Source organism: Neolamprologus multifasciatus, chromosome 4 (genome assembly GCF_963576455.1).
Source record: "Neolamprologus multifasciatus chromosome 4, fNeoMul1.2, whole genome shotgun sequence".
NCBI lineage: Eukaryota > Metazoa > Chordata > Actinopteri > Cichliformes > Cichlidae > Neolamprologus > Neolamprologus multifasciatus.
In genome coordinates, this window is record NC_140442.1 from 8024756 (window position 1) to 8047228 (window position 22473).

The window sequence follows — 22473 nt, forward strand, 5'->3', positions numbered from 1 at the left end:
GTGTGTGTAAATGGTTGTCTAAACACTCAGCATGGTGGTCTCATGAAATGTCACGACACAACAGAAGACCTCCTATAGCATGAGGCACAGTTTGCAATGCATGTAATGAAAAAAAATCACAGTGTTTATAAACATTTGTCACATTTACGTACACAAAGTGATGCCGACAGCGGTGGCGGTGGTGACCTGATGCTGTTTATGCATTGCTGCCGGCAATGCATAAACATACATATTGATTCTAGTAATTTTCCAACCTTAAAACCCACTCCACTCTGAGTTACATAATATCATATGTGACTTCCTCATTTATGGCAACACTAGGGCAAAGCATGTGAGATTACTCCAGCGCTTTATCCCTCTATCCCCTCCCTTCACTGCTTTTCTAAACCCCCTGCCCCCAATCTCCTCAACACTCCACCACTGGCAGCAATTGTTTTTGTACCAAGATCAGTCAGGCTGCAGTGGACTTTCACTCAGGGACTCTAAGCAGGCGTCTGCAGTGGCATTTCAGCAGCTCCACAGGTGTATGCCTGCAGGCTTCCCCTAAGAGCCAGCAGCACCCCACTAGGTTTCACAAAGAGCTATTGTCTCAATAAAAATACTGGCTCATAGATCATAGCGTATAAAGGTGTTTCAGTTTATCTGAAGCTGAATTTGATTAATGTCCTGCGTATGCATTGTGTGGGAGATACAAACGTAATTATTTGTACCGGTGTTTCTATAAGCTGTTTTCACATATAACTCAGGATAATGTCAAGAGAATGAAGTCAGAATATCACCCAGCAGTTACCCTTTCTCATACAGCCATGTTCTCACAATTTAAATAATTTTATTTGGTTTATGCAAACCTGAATAGACTATGCGTGAGCTAGCACACAGCGTAACCACTTCCTCTTTGAAGTGACCTTTTCTTTTAAAAAAAAGCACTTTTCTCACATAGTATTAAGGAGATAAGGAGGTTACGGCTAAAGGTGTGCTCTTACATGAAGTGTACCTGTGCAACAGATTTTTTTCATGTGCAAATAAATAACCTTGCCAAGTTTAACAGGATACAAAGCACTATAGTACCCAGGTGTAACGCCAATATAGTACTGAGTCACTGGTAAGTGTTGACTTTGCATGTTTTTGAATGAGTTCAAATATGTGTGTGTTAGCTCAGCACTCTCTTCCATTGCAGTCTGGATGCAGATGGGCTGATATGGGTCTGCTCCCCAAAGACCATCCTCTAAGCTGGTGCGCTTGTGGCTGGGTCTATAAAAAGCATTTTCAGTAGGACAGCATAAACTAGATCACAGGAGTCCCTGTGGGATGAGACCGAAAGGTTCTAAAACTCTGCACCAGTGCTAATAGTCGGGTATCCCGAGAGGAGTCTGCTGTGCAGATCTGGCCCCAACACCAAGACAGCACAGAAAGAAACACACCTCAGATCTCCTTCAGTTTTAGCTAACATCCCTTGTGATATGTAGCACTTTCCATTGGGTCATCCTATCAAGCAGTGTGCTGCTCAGTGATAGAGATGGCAGCATGATGCAGAATCTCATACTCTCTGATGGGACAACTGTAAAATCAGCACCACGTGGACGGCTATCGATTTGTACAATGTTTATTTGCAGTTATCACATCTGCCTACATCCAGGCCATGGGTGTGCAATACAGCAGCTGAAAGACATTCTTTTCAAACTTTAGCTAGAAACTATATGAATTTAATATCAGTCAGAAAAAAGACTTATTTCCATCTCTAAAAGAAAGTGCTTTAAGTTTATCCCTTATTTTCTGTGGGGTTGCCACAGTGGACAGATCTTGCCTTGATGGCCTTTGTATGTAAAGCCACTGGTTATTTTTACTTTTATTTCAACCTGCAATTTTTCATATTTGGTGGTTGGGCTCTCTTCTAGGACCGCTACACTCCTCCATGTACATGCAGGGAATATCATTTGTGTTTTTGGTCAAAGTGTTTTGGTCAGGGAGCTTGATCCACTACAAGCTCCCTGACCATTTATTTCTTTGTGTTTCTTTAACTGATTAAAATGTATTTTGTTTCACTCGACTCATCTTTTTTATGTCTTTTTATTTGCATCAAGTCTTTAGCAAGTTTTTACACAACCCTATCATACAACCTTAAATGTATCTGTAAAAATATTAGCTTCCCTTTCTCTTGGTCATATTTGATGTTCAGCTGAATATAAAGTCTGAAGGGCAACTAATTTAAACAAAGCCATGATGTTGCCCTTTTCTCTCAGTCATGCCCCTGGAGATAGCCTCTTAAAAACAAATGGAAGAACCCCATGTGGTGCTCTAAGTGCAGTCTGGCAATTTGAAGTCAATAATACAGTAAGGTGAAAAATGATCCCTTTTGTGTGTGTGTGTGTGTGTGTGTGTGTGTGTGTGTGTGTGTGTGTGTGTGTGTGTGTGTGTGCGTGGGTATGTGTGCATGTGTTTTTTTGACTGTTTTATCATTTCTGCTATAAAGATTTAATGTATAATGTGTGATTTTTTTTTATCTATGTTATTCTTTATGCAAGAACTGTGCATAACGTTTTGTCTGTGAGGATATTTACACTGGATTTCTTCCTTTCGGTCTTTTTTCTTTAATTCTTATTTATTAAGATTTACTATTTAAAATTACTAGCAGATAATGCTGGCGGGCTTTAAAAATGTTGCACTGAGAAACGCCCGCTTGTTGAGTTTCCAGCTGTTTCAAGGGGGGTCAAGGACAAGGCTACGCAAATTTCAACCCCAGCTGCAGCTCTGTCAGATCGGTGAATTCCCATAAGTCAGAGAGGCTGCTGCATATTGCTTCTCAGCATTCACATAACACTTCTGCAGTGACCTTTGGCCCCACCACCGGCTAACTGGATAAACAGATGGGCAGCAGATAGCATCTGGAGGGGTTCTCCAATGACCCTCAAATAGAAAATGTAATTACCCTGCACCCACTGGCAGAATTACATCATACTCAGACAACCATCCACCTCGCCCCACTCTTTCTTCTCTCTCTCACAGTGCCCCCCAGCATTTATGTAATTAGCTGCTGATAACTGCTGGCTTGTTGTTCCAGAGACTGCTGGTTTACCATCACAGTACAAATACTGCGCCACTGGCTGATGAGTGTCAGGAAGCCCCCTGCCAGGCCACAACCCACAACTGGGAAGGTGCCAATCAAAGCTTTCATAGAGAAAGTAACATTGCCAACAGCCTGCAATCACTGGAAAATTCCGCTTTTGTTCATGCACTCACATTCAGATGTGTCATAGTATGTAGCTGACAGCCTATTGACCTCTGCAACTGCAGAGGTCAATAGGCTGGCACAAATCGAGGGCAGAGCAGCTATAGTTACTCATCTGCAAAGTCACGTGTGACCACCCGTGATAAATGACATAGAAGTTACTGAAAAGGTTACCAACAATCCTATTTTATTATTCCTATTCCTACTATAATCTCAGTAAAAATGATATTACTGTGAAATATAACAGCATTTCCTTACCCATGTGCCCCATTTATTTTTTTTCTTTTTGCCTTTATTGAACTATGACAGCTTGACAACTACAAACAGGTGGCATCTGGAGGAGCTCTACAGTGCTACTTCAAATAATTTTCTATAATCTATGTTTCTCAAAGAAAACCTAATGTATTATACCACAAAAATGTGCAGAAGCTTGCTCTAACTATTTACTTCCTTAAAGTAACCCATTTACTGGAATTGAACTCTATCTACACAGAACAGCATGTTACAAAAGAGACATTACAAAATATTAGATTCCATTTCCAGCAGACTATCTACTGTCATCTTTCTGCATATCCTTTCTTTTAGCTTTAGGGGTTTCCTTCTAAATGCACTGAAGATAACTGAGAGCTTGAACATGAACAAAGCTTATTAGGTTGCAGGGAGATAAATGCTGGAAAAAAAATGTCTCAGTTACTGCCCTGAAAATCGGAGATTACAACTCATAGAGCAGCAATAACAAAATGCTATGTCTTCTCTGTGTTGATGAAACAGGGATTGGGACCAATCCTATTTGTTTTGATTCATGCTTCAGTGGTCCCCTGAATATGCTTATATCAGTGTGACTGTCCTGGGACTCCAGCTACAAAGCAACTGACCCTGAAAGCAAAATCAGGAGGGGTGGAAAGCCAGCTAAAAGGTGCAGTGCAGAGTTCAGATCCTGACAACCGCTGATCATCCCACAGATCCTGTCTATCTCTTATCCCCCACCCTCGATTTCTGTCCCTGCTGCTGCCCGACTGTTGCCCTTCTAATCCTATCCCTCAATTTTCATCACAAATGTGGCCACTGTTTTGCTGTACTGGGCAGGGTTAAAAGACATCCTTGCACAGTGCATTGTGATTTCTCTGCTACAGCTAGACAAGAATTTGGATATGTGTTTAGAAATGCACAAATGCACATTGGGGGAATGCACTAGTCTGTATCTTTTCACTCCCTGGCCACAGCCCGACACTGTTTGATTAAAGATGATCCCTGAAGCGAAAAATTAGTGACTGGATTGGAACATGGCCCTGGCAGACAGTGGGGGATTTATCGACCAAAATGTTGAAAGTCTAAGGGAGTGTGCTGCAATACTATAAGCATGCAACGTCCATTATGAGTTTTACATGCATGAGCTGCCAAGGGCATTATGGCATATTTTTAACTCACTGTAATCAGGTGGCAAATCACTCTACCCCTAGTCAATATTTACACTTTTTAAGTGTTTGCACATTACACAGGTCTACAGCACAGGAGCCAAGAGGAGGTGATAAATTGTTTGGGTTATATCATCATTAAGAGAGCATGATTTACAGAATAACACACTAATGGCTTTCTTACACAGATGCTGTACTGTTTTGCTTTTTTATGTTTTTGTTTTGGAGAAAAAAAGCAGAAAAATCATAAATAATTAAATAGAAATTTGGACAAAACTGCTATAAACAGATAGAGGCCATGAATAATATGTTGGTCTCCAGAGTCATTAACTACTCAAAATGCCCCAACTGTCAAAAACAGGGAGGAACACATACATACGTAGCCCCCAGTAGACAGAAGCCCATTGATTGTGTCCACACTGCAATTATAACGTGTGGTTTCAGCAAAGCAATCAATCTTTCTTTTTTCTTTTCAAAAATAATTTCTTAACCAATTAGTTTTTTGCCACCACAAATATCATTAAATTGCTTCGGGCAGGCAGCCTGGAGAGGAACCAGCCTGCGTCACTGGGAAGAGTGAGTAAAACCAACACAGTGGCATTCCTGGCTTTCCACATGCAGGGAAAGATCACTGCGCCCTCTTGTCCAGTCCCAGCATGCTTTGTGGCATCCAGCAAGATGTTCTTTCTGGGAGCGCATGTTGACAGTTCCCCAGACGGCAAACACTCGCTGCACCAAAGGTCGCGGTTTGATGTTTAACCCAGAGAGTGGACTGGGAAGAATGAGGGGAGGACTGGAGGGCCGATAGGTGTTGGCTTTGCTAGGGAGGATGAGGAATTGTATGAAGATCGTCATCAGGGAACTGTGAGTGAAAATCATGCCCTCAATAACACCCTTGACGTTTAATATAGATTAATATGGACTGGATTACTGTTAGAAGCCTTTCGCCAAATGCCCTTACCAGGTCTTTGTTATTCCCTTTCATGTTATGCATTTCCTGTCACTTCAACTGGTCAGCATGAGCTAACAGGACCAGGCTGAGTGAAGAAAGAGGAGAGCACAGAGATATGTATCTGCTTGTTGAGGCCGCAGAGAGGCAGACTTGAAGGGAATCGGTGATGCTGTGCCATGACGTTAATCTCTGTCCATTATGCACATTACCTTACATCATTTACAAAGCACGGAGGATTGGTGCCTTTGTGGAGTGGCATTAGTGATGGTAAACACAGCCATGTGCTCTCTCTGTTATGTTTCAGAGTCAATCCTGACCACTTAATGTTAAGAATATTCTAAAATAATTACTTTTAAAAGTTGTGTATTTTTAGAGCATATAAAGGAGATCATGCCTGTTTTCCGATGTGGTGCTGGTACGAAATCTAGAACAAATTGAGTTCCGTTGATTAACATTAAAAAAAAGACTGGCCCCAAAAGCTGGTACCAGCACAACACCACAAAACTGCTGGGGCTAAAGTGAGGAGCTACCATGAGAAATTAAGTAATCATTTGCAGAAGCAGCCTGCAGATGTATTTAGATTGAAATGTGGGAGGAAGGCGGGGTACCCTAGAGATAACACACACAAACAAGAGGAGAACGTGCAAACACCACACAGTCTAGATTCAAACCTAAGACTGTGCTCATGCTTTTAATGTGTCCTCAATACACAAATATATTTTTATGGTATTCAATCACATTAAAATCCAACACATGTAGATTCAAAGATTCTGCCCCCCAGGATTTTCTTCCCAACTTCTGCAGTACATAATGTTTGATTCTCAAATCAGTCCAACAGTAAAATGGACTGGTTCTTATATAGCACTCTTTCTCACCCTTTCACACACACGTATTAATAAAAGCACCTTTTCCTATGCTTAAAAGGTTTTATCCAAGCATTCCCACAGTCACACTCCAATGGATGCAATAGGGTAGTTCCAAAAAGATACCAAAGCAGAACTGGTTCCATGGTAGCACCAGCACTGAGTATCAATGTCAGGAGGTTAAAGATGGAAGGGGTGGAATTAGAAAGTCTGGATGACACATGGAAATGACTTAATGTATCTGAGTGATCTGAAGAATACAGGTTAAATGTTTATATCAGTAAAATAATTCTTCAGTGCTGTGCCACAAACAAAATTTCATGAACCTTCAACATACTGAAGAAGAAACAACTAATTAGTGTCTGAAAATGTGACAAAATAAAACCAAGACAATCTGCATGCAAACAGGGGCAACTAGGGACGGTTTTATGTTAGTGTAATTTGACTTCTATTTATAATGGCTCTTGCAGATGCAAAAGCATTCCTCTGGAGTAAACAAGCAGGTGAGAAATGTTCAAAAAAAATCATCTTACACGTTTAAAGCATTTCCAAAACCTGCTATATTCTCCCAAAATGTGCAACATTTCCATGCGTGGGAGGCTTGGAACCGTCACCAAAGAGCATTCACACATATATACCTCCAAAAAATGAAATTCTACCTATGTAAACAACCTACAGAACTATCCATTAAAGTTGACCTTTTAGATGCCAACTGTGGGGGTGCTTTCAATGACATAGTTGGACAGCTTGTCACCATAGTAACAAGGCAGTTCAGTCAATAGTGGTTTTGGGGTTTAAATGCCATTGCAGCAAACAGTAAGATGTTACCGGTTGTGTAACAAGTTCCAAAGAATAGTATTGCAACTCATTAGCAAAGTCGGACTAGTGGGCGACAATAATTGCTATGGGAGGGGAAGGGAATTAAACGAGTGTCGTTAACTGTTACCCCTGCCCACCCACATGTCCCTGGAGAATCCCATCCACCACTGGTAGATGCTATCTGCTTTTAAACACACATAAACACACATTCTCTCCTGAATGCCCTCTCTGTTTCCCATACTCCCCACCAGCTCATTTGCTTCCTTGTTCTAACTATCAGCATCCATCCATTTGCATGCACAGTAAATAAAACCACCGACCCCAGGCTTTCTAATTCTATGCCTCTGAAACGGTTGTATGGGGAAAGCCATTTGAGAATTTATTCCACATCACACAACACTTTCTACCCACTAGTCCGGTCTTTGGCCTTGCCAGAACTAGTTCAAGATTTCATTGCACTAATTTGTCATTTACAAAAAATATACAAGTCAGCTAGCAGCACTAGTTTGAAACAGAATCCATACTAGTGGCACTAAAGCATCAAAAAGGTTTTATGTTGCTGATGCACAAATGGCGTAATGCTGGAAATATTGGTACTTAAGTAGTTCTAATAATAATAATAATTAGATTAACATGTTAGAAAATTTGCAGATCACTAGTTAACTATTAGTTAGTTCAAGAGTTACAAATTCAGCCCACCTGGGCATCACTAGTAACAGATGGACTGTCGGAGCTAACGTAGGCTGTTTATAAAAGAAGGACATAACCACTATGGCATTGCTCATTGGTTTTTGAGGTCCTGTTTTGAAACCTCAAACTGAGTATTTAGCAAACTTTCCTCTTGGCTTTTGAATAACGGCTTTGTTGAGTGAACAGTATGCTTGACTGAGAAACTGACACACTGCAGGCTCTAACGGTAGCAACCTTTTCATGAAGTAGCCATGACGTAAAACATATGCTGTTTATTATCTATTTATCGCCAAATACAGCCATAATTTACAAAATGATCATTGATTTAGACCATAAACTTTAAGCCACTTAACTACTGGCTTTTCATACCCAGAAGCTACGTCCATCCTCTATATACAGCCTGTGCTTGCTGAAAAGGTAACTAAAGAGTTTTTGTTTAACTAGTACAGCAAAATCCTGAACTAGTGAGAACAAATCTCCAACTAGTACAGACAAAGACCAAATTAGAAGCAGGGAAATAAATTAGAAGCCTGACATGGAAGCTTGACTGAAAAGATGTGGTAGTATTAATATGACGTAGAGGTTTCAACCCACATTCCCTATTTGAAGGTGAAGCCCAGGGTCTGGCTGGGGGAATAAAGCCAGCAAATAACCCTAAAAATACGTGATTGCACTTTGAATATTGAGCAATAAAATAAGGATTTTTTTTAAATGAGGGCGTAGCCCACATATGCCAGATTGGTATCCTGTGGTTTCTTGGAAGAGGTGATAAGGATCATAGCATGGTGGCAGGGCATAAGGGAGAAAGAGAATTAGAGGGGAAGGAGGACAGCACGTGTTAATATTTATTTTTAAGTAAAAGTCTTATGAAGTGCTGTGAAAATTTTCCATTTTAAAAATGTATCCTGTAGCCGAGATACATGAGAACATGAGATAAGACAAAAAACATGGAGGAAATTCAGCACAATCTCCAAATAAACTCGTGAAAGTTAAGTGCAATCAGCCAGGCTAATGACAAAGTGTTATCAGAGATCACTGTTCTTTATTAAAAGCTTCTATTTTGCAATCAGTGAAACAGGGGCAGTCACTTCGGGAGCTGACCCCAGACAGGTAAAGATCAGGCTTTGTATCTTTGTCTCTCTCCCTTCCTTCATATAGAACATCTCACACTTGTCCTCCCAACCTTTCTCTCATCAAGCCCTCGTGAGAAATGAGTCGCTGTCCTCGATCATTCTAAGATACTAAACAGTTTCTACTTTGGCCCACTTATCCCAGATCTAAAATAAGAGCTACCAACATTAGCGCCAAAAGGAGAGATCTGAGTTGTTCCATGAAAAATGAGCATAAAACCTTCCACAGAAAAATGCAGGCATTGCTGAGTCGGTCATAATATAGCGCTGTGGTAAAAGAGGACTAAAGGATTTTACTAGCAAAAGCTTATCTCAAAGGTCAGAGAAGGTGCCAAACAGCCAAGGACTAAAATATGTTTGTTACAAACAAAATGTCACAGAAGGAGCAAAGCTGGTGTGAAACAGAAGATAATGACTTGTGTCAATGTCACAGTTTTAAACAGGTCAGGATGACATGAAGCAGCAACAAGTTACTAATCTCAAGAGGAAACCAAAACGAAGAGAGGGAAATGTCATCAAAATTTCTCAACAGTGTCTAACAGAGCAATCAAATTTAGCTTTCTATTGGAAAGCTGTAAATGTGACACAAAGCAGAGAGAGAATTTGCAGAGAGAAGATGCTCTGAAGAGAGAAATTTTGCCATTGCATGTACAGAATCTAACAAACAATGTGGCCTCTGTATTTGTATGAGGGAGCGGTATTTGGATGGGAAACTACCAAAGAGAAATTCATCTGTTAAACTCCAATAGTGAATATTCAGAAACACAAACAGAACTTGTCCTTATGGGCCATACAGTAACCTGACCAGCGCCTGCTCACCATCTCCACTTGCCGTGGATCCAGGTTGGTGGGTGCATTGGCTGGCACAGCAAACTGGATCTTCTTCCTCTCCTTGGGCTCCCCCTCGACCTCGGGTGACACAGAGGGCTCCATGGCTCTGGATCCTGGAGGTCTGACTCCCAGCAGAGAGGAGAGGAAGTGGCTGGAAATCTCTATAACCTCCCAGAGGAACCTCCCACTCCTGGGTAGTCCCAGTCCTGAAGACTTTTCTTCTTTCTCTTGCTTCACTCCTTCACAATCTCTCTCTATTTCTACCTCTCTTAGAAAAAGTGAAAAGACTTTTTTTCACCTCTTTTGCTCTCCTGCAGCTGCTAAAATCCCCCTACACCTCTCTGGGTTTCACTGTTTCCCTGTTTGCAGTCCCTTTAAACCTGTGCAGCAGGAGTGAATGAGGCATGTCCTTAGATCTGGCTGTGAGGGAGCGAAGTGGGTGGATAGAGGGTGGAGGGGAGGGGCCAGTGACCAAAAGAAGGTGGAGATATTCAGGGAGAGGGAGGAGTCACAGTAAATGGGGAGGAGGGAAAAGAAGACGTGACAAGGGGTGGAGGGTGGGCAACGCTTTTTTCTACCTATTTAAGCTGAAGTTGATTTGTAATCAGAAAAAAAATAGTAATCTCATCACATCAGCTGAGCCTCTTTTGGCCTCTATATGTGAGAGATTTATGATGGGAGATGAGGGTGGCAGGGAGTGCAAGGAGAGATAAACAAGAGGAGAGTGATTTGTGCCGTATGCAGGAGGAATGTACAGAGGGATCCTGCTGCTAAGCCGATGCCACCGACATTACTGGATTTACAGGCTGTGTTGTATGTAATGCTATGATCATATGACTGATAGCAGTCAGGGAAAGTACAACGATTGTCAGAGAGAAATACTTAGGATGTCTTTCTGTCAAAAGCTTGATTGGATCTCAGTGAAAAAAACAAGTAAATGTATGCCAAATAAGATAAAAACTTATCACAACCTTGGCTTGTATGATTTAGAGTGAATGGGACATAGTGATCTTTAGATGACAAACATGGAGAAGATGCAAGCGAGAACGAGAGAGGGGGAAGACATTGTGGTGACATACAGGGAAAAGAGGACAGCGTCAGTGTTATTTTCAGGGCCTTGCTGTTATTTCACTCACATGGCAGAGGGATTTGGACAGTGGAGAGGAGTGGATTTGGCCTCAGGACAGAGTTGGGCTTTGGCATAGGCTGGAATGAAGGAGTCAGCTATAGTGTTGGTGATAGTGGAGGAGGAATAGGAAGTACACAAGGGGCTGGAGGGACTTTGTGGCCATAACAAAGAAGGTCAAGGTATATATGGCACTTGGGGACTGCATCTACAGAGTCTGAAAGAAAAAGAGTCAACTGAGTGTTTATCCTGCTGGTAAGAACAAAATGAACTTGCCAGAATGCATATTGTATTTTCAAGGGTTTGCCTGAGTGTTGGACCCTGCTACAAAGCCACGTCTGTTCAAAGCAAAGCACCACCTCCACATGCCTGCAAGATGCAACTCATTAGTGCATTATTATCTTCATCTGCTACATGAAGCCCCAAAAGGTCGTGATTTGAGGTTTATGAAAAAATAGAGTACATACAGATTGTCTCAGATGTTGCTGAGTGCTTCTAAAGAAATTTCAGTAATGCACTGCTATTTGATTTTGTTCCAGAGTGGTTGCATAACTTGTAGTGTGTTCAGGGGGATTGCACAATTTTTTTATTTTTTATAAAGACTGTGTAAAAGGGTCTGTGTAAAAGTCTAGTTTACTACAAGGTACAGATTCCAACTTTTAATGAATCCAGAGATTGAGTAATTCAAATCGACGATGAGGCAATGATCAAACAGAGATTTTCCTTTATACTTAAAAGATAGCCCCATTGCAGAGTGACATGAAGCATACTTTATGAATCAGGGAGGTTTAATAGAGCTTGAAGGCACATTTGACCAAATGTAATAAATATAGGTGCACTTCAGTGCCTTTGTTCTCATCATTGCAAATAAGACACAGATTTGGGACTCAACTTGGTCTCTGTACAAATGTGAAGGAATGCTTTGCAGGCCTTCCTCAGAACTATAATATTACCATTACGGGAAAGCTCTAATTAGCTTCTGTCAGATCAGTACCATTAGTAACAGCAAGACAAAGAGGCCTCTCTTTTGTGCAGAGCAGTGCCTGAAAACCTACAAGTGAAGTCGTTTTAAATGTTTTGTTTCACTTCATTTACATCCTCCTTTTTCTCATGCTACACTGCTAAAAAGAGTTAAAAGATAGGTAAAAGAGGCAAAACTTTTAAAGAAGTCCAGCTACTGTAACTGAGTACCAAATGTCTGTCAACAATGGGGCATGAAATAGCACAAGCCCCTCTTGAAATATGTCCTCCTACTTCTAGTGTAAGAGTCCTGATAATCTTTCAATGCCCACTTGCACTGGACGACAGCATGGACGTGACCAATGGTGCATCTTACTTCAAACAAATATCCACGTAATTTACTGAACTCAGGTTTTAATTTGCAGCTTAATCCATTTCTCCACTAAAAATTCTTCACCATTACCTAAGTAGGATTATGACTTTTACTTCAATAATCCAAAGAGTCGTGAGCCTGTGTTGTAAGCTACACTTGAGGCTGATGATCACGTTCAGAGGTTTGTTTGTTTGTTTGTTTGTTTTCTGTTGTTTTGTAAGACTAATTTCCCACACTGTTTATAATTCTGAGCAATTTTGCCCAATTTAAAAAGAAAGGGGAACTGCCCCTGCTGCGTACAGCTAAAAATACCATCAAGCTAAAGCTAGTAAAGAAAGAAAAAAAAAGGAAAAACATCACATCTGCTTTTCACACTACTCCTTTGGGACAGCATATGTAAGGAATTTGTTTCCAACTTTGTTTCCTCAAACTACAAGCAGCTTATAGTCAAACTAAAAGCTTCCCCCAAGCATAATGAAGTGGTACCGGCACCTACACCTAACACTGTAATTTAACGCCTTATTTATAATTTGAACCTAATCAAACAGACAGAAAATACAAGTGACAAGTTTAAGGTCATTCTCCTTTTTTGCTTATACTACAAACATCAAAGTATCAAAAGATGGAGTTCATGCATCACTCAATAAACCACTCATTTCCCTCTTCCCATACTGATGGTGCATTCGGGATCTGGACTAAACTAAATATATTCCTTAGGTATTTGAATATAAATACATATCAGTGCAGACCATTTTGTGGCCTATTTTTAAATCAGGGTTCTGTTGGGAGGCAGGTTTGAGAGAGGAAACTATATCAATGCTGTAAGCAGATGCAAATTCCAGCATGGTGCCCACTTCACAAATCTGCCAAGCTGACTCGGAATAAGGATCTGTTTATCATGAGTGTCGACAAGTGCAAACAGGACTTAGCTCATCTTTTTGTCAAAAATTTTTAAACCCATTTTAAGATAAGTGACAAACCCAGAAAGAACTTAAAGCTCTGCTAGCACTAGTAGCTGAAGAGACCTGCTTGACAGTGAAGCTGGCTAAGATGGAAATCTGCAACTGCGCTGTGTCATAGTCAGTAGATAAAGCTAAACAAATTCACCAAAAAGCACCGAAGCTGATATGTATGTTTGTCTTCAACATTGTTTTCATCTAAGAAAGAATTGTTTTGATATTTAGATTTTTTTAAAATAATTTTAGCATTGTGGTTGTTAGAAGCGTGTCACAGGAATTCGTTTGGGTAGATTCAGGCAGCCTCTCTGTTTAAGAGAGGTCTCACCTTCCAGAGAACTTTATTCTTTCCCCCTCATCAGAGACATCAAGATAATTTATGACTTTGATGGGCTGCCTAATACTGAAGAATCTGTATAAACTCAGTCGTGGAGACAGATTTGCTATAACTGAGTCATGCATGGACACAGATGTGCTGAACAATGTTTTCAGTGTTTTACGTTTTAATGCTACCATTAGAGATGAGCACCATTCTCTGGTTCGTGCAATCTGACTTTTTTTTCTAAAACCTGGTTACCTATTTTCTTTTTGATGTAATCAGATCAGCTGCCCACAACCACCTGTCTTGGTGGTTGTAGGCAGCGGTATCCTGTTTTCAGGTTTCACCATGAAAAACAACCCAGTTTCAGTAGGGGTATAGTTTAATGCCCTTTTATCATATAGTTTATTTATTATATAAATTAACAGGATATTCAGTAGGATAGATGATGTGCATGACTGTGAATTTTAAAAAAAATTGTTTTTTCCCTTTTAGAAATCCTAATGCTTAAAAGCATCAGAACCTTACATTACACAATTCTTCTATAACATACCACCTCTAAACTAACCATGTCCTTCCTGCTATAATGACTTTCTCCACCTCACCACCTCCTGACAGCTCTAGGTCTGACTCTCCTTCCTCAGTTTTGAATAAAATCCTTTCTGTCTCACAGTCCCATTTTACCTGAAGTATGGACATAAGTTCAAAATGTGAGTTTTTTGTTTTGGAAGGAGTAAAAATTCCTATACATTTCTGAAATCCTAAGTTAAAACTATCAAATTGCAGACAATTTGATTTTTAGCATCATAATATCTGAATGAAAATTGATCACTAAACCTCCCTTCTGGCCATAAAATATGAAAGTTGCAGTTTCTGTCATTTTGAAAAGAAAGTGCTCTGTTAGTCCAAATTCCACAAATCAGAAAACCCAGGATATCCACTGACAATACAGTAGACGTCATATAGATTGCATAAATGGTGCTTGATGTAGAGATCTCAGACTCGTGTTCTCCACAGTGGAAAAAAATGAATTTCTGGTTCTTGGGGGTTTTTTTTGTAAAAGTGAATAAATAAAAACAGAGAAAAAGAAAACACACAGACTGAATGAGCAAGTGTGATGCTGGCACAGTAAACATAAACAGGATGATCATCTGGGATCTGAAACTTCAATTACAGATAATGCTGTAGTTCTTCGAAAAGCAATCACAATTCTCGGGCAAAATAAGACAGGATTTAGAGAAGAAAGGAGCAGCAAATAAAAAGAAAGTGTTTATAAATCAAGTAAAATCCGATAAAAAAAAAAAGAGATTTAAAATAAATGATCATTAAAATTGGTCAGAAAATTTTAATGAAAATTTTAATTAACAGTGTGCTGCTATTGATACTTAAAATAACACTTTAAAATTCATACTTCATAATAAAAGCACATTTTAAACACTCTAACTAAATGATTTCATATTTCACTGAAGATTCACCATCATTATGCTGCACATGATGCAAAGCACATACCAGCTAAATTACATTAGAGCACCACTAAATCAGATTTAGGGCACTAGTAAATCAGATTTTATTTTTCTAAATTCAGTCGACTCCTTCTATTTCTAGGAAAATCTAACAGTATTTAATGTTGCTGTTACTGGCTGCTGCTCTGTTCTGCCAGCTCATTGTGTACAGTTCCACGAAAGCAGCTGAAATCGTGTTAAAAGATGAAACCGTTTGGTTCTGTAGAATACGCAAGGCTAACTCTTTCAGTGCATTATACAGAGAAAATGTATTCAAACATTACATGCTAATCAGGAGCATCCTCCCTCTTTGGTTGTATGGATTACTACAGAGACAAATTGTCAGGTAAGCTTTCAAATTAGAGCAGCCAGGCATTGTAAAATCCCCCGACCGCCTGTCATATTAACGACATTACTCCACATTGCCGACACACTGACAGGTAGAACAAATTGCTCTAATTGGAAAGCAAACAGATATTCTACAGAACTCATTTGTGCATGAAGGGATAAACAAATAAAACTACTTCAAAGAGAAAAAAATGTTTTAATGCTCTGATACTAAGCTATCTAATTTTTTAATTTGTTCACTGTTACACTCGCGCCGGCCTACCTGTAGTGAATATCTCCAGGGAAGTCAGTATTTAGTTGTAGCTCTAATTAAATCAGATATGTCACTTGCTCTACTCGTGATGCTGCTGCGTGTATTTACAGACACTGTCTAAACTCATCGATATGCAGACTCGCATGTCTCTAGCTCTATTTTTATTGCACTTCACACTGTTTATTCATTTAGCTTCCGCCTTGTCATTAAATCACTGTTTTGGCAAAACCACAGGAAAAACCTTCTGAAGATAGATCTTACTAGCTGCTTTAGAACAGCGAGCTTTATAATAACTCCAGCAGCCAGCAGGGACAACCTGTACAAAATGTGTGGCATGTGTACTATAAACTCACGCACACAAGCACTCACGGTGGAGACACTCCAAGCCAGATAAAAGGTCTGCAATTCTATCTGCTCCTAAACAGAGCATCTTGTGCCATCTGACAAAAGCCTTCCTGTTATGAAACTAATTCACAGGTGCATTAGACCCCCTGCAGAAGATACCCCAACCCCCAAAGCACGAAATGCATTCTGGTTATCTCAATAAAGTCGTGTCAAAAACAAAAGGGAACAAGGAACTGTGTAACTGTTGGTAAAAAAAGCAACAATATAACAGATTAACCCGTCTCTTTGAGGCTAGCATAATTCTCTCTACCTGCCGGGTCCTGTAGTAGTAATAAACCCGCACATTCACAGGGGATTTCAGGGAGAAAAATCACTGTGAAAGGTGAAGTATTCCATTAGTCTGGATGACAGAGAGGCTTTATAACATAATAGCAGGTGGCATCTCAGTTGAGGGGCACAGAGAGATACTGTGTATCAGTCAGCACCTCACTTGACTCCTCACTCATCCAGTTATATAACATACCATCGCACAATAAACACGCTCTGTTCATATAAAAAACCACAGTCAGATACACCTGGGAAAGCTGCCCTTCCCAGCAGTATCAGCACCAACTGTGGTGACATTATGTTGCATTGTGTTGATTAAAGATGCTTGTGTACCATCTACTGTTCTACTAGTGTAATTACAAGTTCTTAAACGACTTTTGTCTTGAAGGCTTTACTTCTTTTCATTTGTTTTAATGTATATATGCATACACTCCTTGGTCACTTTATTAGGTACACCTTTCTGGTACTTGGCTCTATCCCCTTGTGCCTTCAGAATGACCTTAATTCTTTGAAAACATTGCTCATAGATTTTGCCTCATGTTTACATGATTCTGACAAATTCTGACCCGACCACCCGAATGTCACAGCAGAAATGAAGGCAATATTTTTCAAGTCTTCTATTGTCCAATTTTGGTGAACCTATATGAATTGGACCCTCAGTTTTTGTGTTCTTAGCTGACAGAAGTGGTATCTGGTGTGGGCGTCTACTTCTAGGTTTGATATGTGGTGCATTCAGGGATGCTCTCTGATCGATGCTTTACAATCAGCTTGATTAAGTCTGGTCATTCTCATCTGTCCTCAGACATCAAAGGCATTTTCACCAAAGAACTGCCAGCTACTGGATATTATCTTTTTTCTTGACGGTAAAGCCTAGAGATGGTTGTGCAGGACAATCCCAGGAGATTAGCAGTTTCCAAAATACTCTGACCAAAAAAAACACTCAAAGTCACTTAAATTACTTTTTGCCCACATTCTGATACTTGGTGTGAACATAAGCACTTCATCCTGACCATGTCTAAAGCACTGAATTGCTGTAATCTCATTGGCTGATTAGATATTAGCGCTAGTGGAAGGGGGGGTTATGAGTTATTTTTGTGCAGAACTTGGATTGTTTTCAGATTTGTCTCACCATTTCAGCAGGGTGGATGTTTGACGCCAAACCAGGTTGTCTGATTGAATCAGGTTCCTTCAACCACTGGGTGCCATCTGTGGAAGCCATCATCTGAAGTGGTACACTGAGTGCTGTGCATGGAAATATGGCAGAAATCAGACAGGCATAAAAGGAATTACCTCCCTGGAGTTTGTTAGGACAAGATCGCACAAATAAACCTGCAAGAGAATCAGTGAAGGACACAGGATGCAAAGAAAAAAAACATTAATTCAGGAACAAAACAATATACAACAACACATCAGGGGACACAAAACCTTCTGAAACAATAAAGAAGTCAATGCAAATTGTTCTTAAAATTTAACTTCAGTGTGATAGGCTGCTTGAAAAGAAAATATGGTTCCCAGACTAGTGTGTAAAGACCAGCAACAGACCATGCTAGAACACCACTGAGGTCACAGTTCACAAACAGAAGGACAGTAGAGTTTCATACTTTCAACTATACATTCTCAGGAAATCTAGACAATAAAATCTAGATAGTATATACATATATATATATATATATATATATATATATATATATATATATATATATATATATATATATATATTAATATATATTAGTCCTGTAGTCTTTTTGGTGGACTTTCACATAAAGTAACTTTGTAGATTAATTTGTGCAACACCCTGCATATTACTTTCACTTGTGGAAAGCACACCTGCCAGAAATTAGGTTGCTTTTTATATCGACAACTTATATTACAGTATTATATTTTTAATATATTAAACTCTTAAGCATTTTGTGGCATAATCTCTAGTATGAAATAAGCACTAGAAGAAATTCCAAAGAAAAAAGCCTGACAGTATTTACACTTCACTTATTGCAAATTCCACTTCAATTTGTGATAAGTGATGGGTAAATACAGATAGTACTCAAAGCTCAACTCAGCACCATTAAATAATAAAGGATACAATTATAAACAAATTCCAGTAGATGGCAGCCTTTTGCTACATTTGGCTCTTAAGCAGGCTCATCCCTTGTTGACTAGAAATAACTTTCCTCATGGGGGTTGAAACTGAAACTGAGGTGATCGTTTAGGATGAAAGCAAATTTAAAAACGTGTTGCCACTGAGGGGTATTAAACAGTTGAATAAATCACTCTTATTAGGATGCGGCAGTCTAATCAAGATACAGTGAAAACAGAGAGGAAAAAATTCTAAGACAGGACTATGAGGGTGAAGGACAAGCTGAACAGACATGAGGCAACAATGAGAGAAACTCAGTGTTTAAACTTTGACATGTAGGTTTCCTCAAGGATAATAGAGGGTGATGTGACTGATAGATACGTGAGAGCAACGATACACGTGTGCCTGGATGTCAGGAACAAAGTAGGGTGGGGTGCTGTAGATGTAGCAGGTGGAAGACATGGTGAAGGCAGAGACAGAGGAGGACATGGCAGTAGGGCAGTGATTTAATTAGCACCCTCTACCCCCTCCAGCCCTTCACTCATAGCATCAATAATGCATGGCCCCTTGTTTCCACTGCCATAATTAATCCTCTCTTACTATAATTAAAAGCCAAAAATCCCACAAGATGGTTCAGCTTGGCCAGGCATGGGTAGGGTTGGCACGGGAACTGATGAAAAACTCCAGAGCCTCATATTCGCCCTGTGGACAGACAGATCGACAGACAGACATGTTGACAGAAAGATCAATAGTCGACCCAACTCCATCACAGGCAGAAGGAATGAGGCATGAAGACAAGCTGAAATGCAAGGGGAAAATGTGACATGCAGCAAATCAAATGAATGAATTTGACAGACTTGTGATGAGAAGCGCTCCTCGAAAAGGGGGCTTTGTGTGCAACATTTGTAAATGAGCGAGTAAGTGAAGAAAGAGCAAGCCAAGCACCCACCTAAAAACCCCAGAAAAGAGGACGGGTGTACAAATACACACACACACACACACACACGTACTTACAGAGACATCCTGCTCCCAGATGAGGTTTATCTCTGCTGCAGCCAAGCCAGACGAGAGGAAGAGGTGGAGCTTTCTGATGCTGCAATTAGGACCACACTGTCTGGGCGAGCAAACAAGAATGAATATTTCAGTCCGGAGATCTCCATGGGTACCTATGGTGGGGGCCTGGCACACCTACAGGCACACACACACACACACACACACATACATAGACGGATACACAGCTTATCATGGCTGCCAGAATTATTCACCTCCCAATCACAGATGCCACAATTATCACATCAGTATCGCTGCGTAAATGATGCCAACTGTTATGCTCATTTAACTATTGTACAAGGTTTACAATGTGAGCATAAATATGGATCAGTAGCAGTCCTAGTATGTAGCGGATCCCTTCTCCTTTATGAAAATAGGTGCAACGAGCATCCGAGCTTGGCCGCGTGCCAGGAAACAGCACAGTTGGCAGAGCAGAGGTCATCTCTCAACCTACCTCAATTTCTTCTCTCCCCCCGCCTCCCCTCTCTCTGGCTACCTTTCTCACCTCCTCTTCCAGACTGAAAGTACTCACCTCCCTCAGTCACCTCTTTGGTCTCTTCAGCATTTTTAAACGGTGCTTTACTTCAGATCTCTGCTGTGCACATTCTCTTCACAGCACACACGCGCGCACAAGCCTTGTACATTAGGATTTCTCCCTCTGGTGTGGGTTCATTGTCGATGCTCCGTGCAGCCCTCCTCCTGCCCCGCCGTCCTCGGCCCCATCTCTACTTGATTTATCGCCCTAAAATACCACTGCACTAATTAGTCAAGTAATTAATTAATAGGCATTTGCATTTGTGCATATGCAATTAGGGGACTGGAGAGAGGAGAGTGCAGATGGGGTCCGGGAGTCTGATGGGGGTGGGAGGGTCCGTGTGTATATGTGCGTATATGTGTGTGTGTGTGCATGTGAGCTGTATTTCATATTTGTGCCAGCAGAAGTTTGCACTTCTTCCAGAAAGACAAGTGAAGTGCAGGTCATCACCTCACACGTCTGACAGTAAAAAAGGGGAAGAAGGAAGGGGTGAGGGAATGACAACGGTATAGGGAGGTGTGGCTTGATGACTTTGAAAGGCTCTTATGTGTCATTTGAACATGGAGGAAACGAGTGATGGAGAATTTGAGATCTTAAAGGGAGAGGGCTTTAATTTAGAATCTGACTGCATGCGTTTAGCCTGTAAAAGCACAGCAGGTGGTCCTTACTTAAGGCTAATCCACATACAAACCGGATGCAAAGTCATTCTAAAACATCATAATTCCAAACAAGCTCTTCTCTGGCATTTCAATTTCAGATCAAACTCTCCTTGATTGGAGCCGCCTTGAGCCCAGTGCTGGCTAAAGCCACGCCGTTGACATTTAGCATTTATTTTGGCAAGGTGACCTGAAGGTTGTTTTGGACTTGTTGGGATGCACCAGGCTCCCATCGCCACAGCGCTCGCATCTCTCCCTCCCTCCACCGTCCAGCTGAGGTAGAATAGGGCACCAATTTGGCTAGCAGTGAAGCTCAGTGTCCCTCAACACAAATACACATGCTGACACAATCACACCACCGTGGTTCAAGGTACTGCCAGTTTATCATTCCCTCTTTCCCATAAGGGATAAGAGACACATTAATGAATGTGCAACATCACGGCTCCCTAACCACAGCTGCTACACTAGCGTTAACCCCAGGGATGACCCCGCAACCTCCCAAACACTGCCATAGTTGTGGCTTTGCGGGCAATGTAGGGGTGATCCAGACCCAAGGACATGATCAGCTTCTATCAGCTATTTCTCAGCCTCCAGGTCCCTGTTCCCTCAGCCCGATGGGTGTCTTTGTGCCAAGTTGGACTTGGTGGTCATCAGGCTCATTTCTCCCACATTAACTCCACTAATGCCTCCTAAATAGAGAGATCTCTGAGCTGGGGTGGACACAATGCAGCAAATCAGACATATTGGAGGGACCGGGGCGCTGGTGGCAAGGAATTCTTGCATCTCTGCCACTGATGTGCCAACATGCCTCCTAAATCTTGAGGATCTCTGCCAGATTCAACCAGCATGTCATCTACTGCTACACCCCCCTTCCTCCTCATTTTTCAAACATCCCTAGTGGGTCTGCACACCTGGGTCTCAGACTCTCTCTCACCCATCCTCTCACTGTGTCTCTGTATCTCTTTCCCTCTCTCTGTGACACTTGCCCCTGTGGACATCCCCACTCACCCACCCGCCCTCCATGCTTAGCATTGCATGCTGAAAACATGACCAGCAGCTCTGGCAAACCTCACACATTCAGACACAGTTACCAGTAAACATTTGATCTTCACACACGCACGCCATGCATGCAGCTGAAGCCTATGTAATGGTACATGTTTTAATCTAATTCATTTGAAGCTCCGGCAAGTGGGTCATCTGCAGCCAGTGTTGGGCCCAGAAGAGTCAGAACAAATCACAGTTGGTTTTGGTTGTCGTTCCTCTGAATACATTGAAGCATAATTTGATCCAATTAGGTAAATAAATAAACAATATGCCGTCTGTTCCACGGTCTTAATGCACTTATAATGCATCCCCATCTCCCTCCCCCACTCAGCTTCTGAACCGGAGCTGCGGTGGAGGGTAAACCCCACAAATAAACACGGTTTGCCCACCTTTCATTTGATGAGAGTTAATTGATATCATTTTATAATAGGCTTTGAGGATAGACTTTGAGAGAAGATAATTGATTAATTGCTTGCTCAGATATTTTTAAGTAGCTCTTGTTTGACTGCTGGTTATAGTTTACCCACTGTATTGCCACTTATTCCACATTTTTATAAGAGTATATCCTTCATGGGTGATGCTGAAGTGTGATGACTACCATAATATATGGAATTAGCATCAGTGGGTTTTCTGATATGACTTCACATACTTAATTGTCTTTAGCCCTTTTAATATCACC

The 22473-nt window shown here is 40.9% G+C and overlaps 2 protein-coding genes and 1 long non-coding RNA gene across 6 annotated transcripts in view; all 3 read right to left on the bottom strand.

Moving 5' to 3' along the window:
- The window catches only part of ppp1r1b (protein phosphatase 1, regulatory (inhibitor) subunit 1B), a 28331-nt gene extending 10282 nt beyond the window's left edge, over positions 1 to 18049 (bottom strand). The window contains exon 1 of one of the 4 annotated variants that reach the window (XM_085158312.1): positions 17565 to 18049. In XM_085158312.1, the coding sequence (XP_085014438.1) occupies positions 17565 to 17657 (93 nt within the window). In that variant the 5' untranslated portion in view covers positions 17658 to 18049. Of the gene's footprint in view, positions 1 to 9914; positions 10521 to 17564 lie in introns of those variants that run through there. The other 3 variants (XM_085158309.1, XM_085158310.1, XM_085158311.1) reach the window with 3 other exon arrangements.
- LOC146519706 (uncharacterized) lies at positions 2381 to 9908 on the bottom strand. Its single transcript, XR_014873917.1, has 2 exons — positions 3310 to 9908; positions 2381 to 3269 (listed from the first exon to the last, which is right to left on the bottom strand). It is a non-coding gene; the product is annotated as an uncharacterized LOC146519706 (long non-coding RNA).
- A 333-nt stretch (positions 18050 to 18382) lies between the features above and the next one.
- cdk12 (cyclin dependent kinase 12) overlaps positions 18383 to 22473 on the bottom strand; it is a 50026-nt gene continuing 45935 nt past the window's right edge. The window contains exons 16-17 of the transcript XR_014873911.1: positions 19524 to 19697; positions 18383 to 19211 (exon numbers count right to left, since the gene is read on the bottom strand). The gene's annotated coding sequence lies outside the window, so the exon portion shown is untranslated. The remainder of the gene's footprint in view (positions 19212 to 19523; positions 19698 to 22473) is intronic.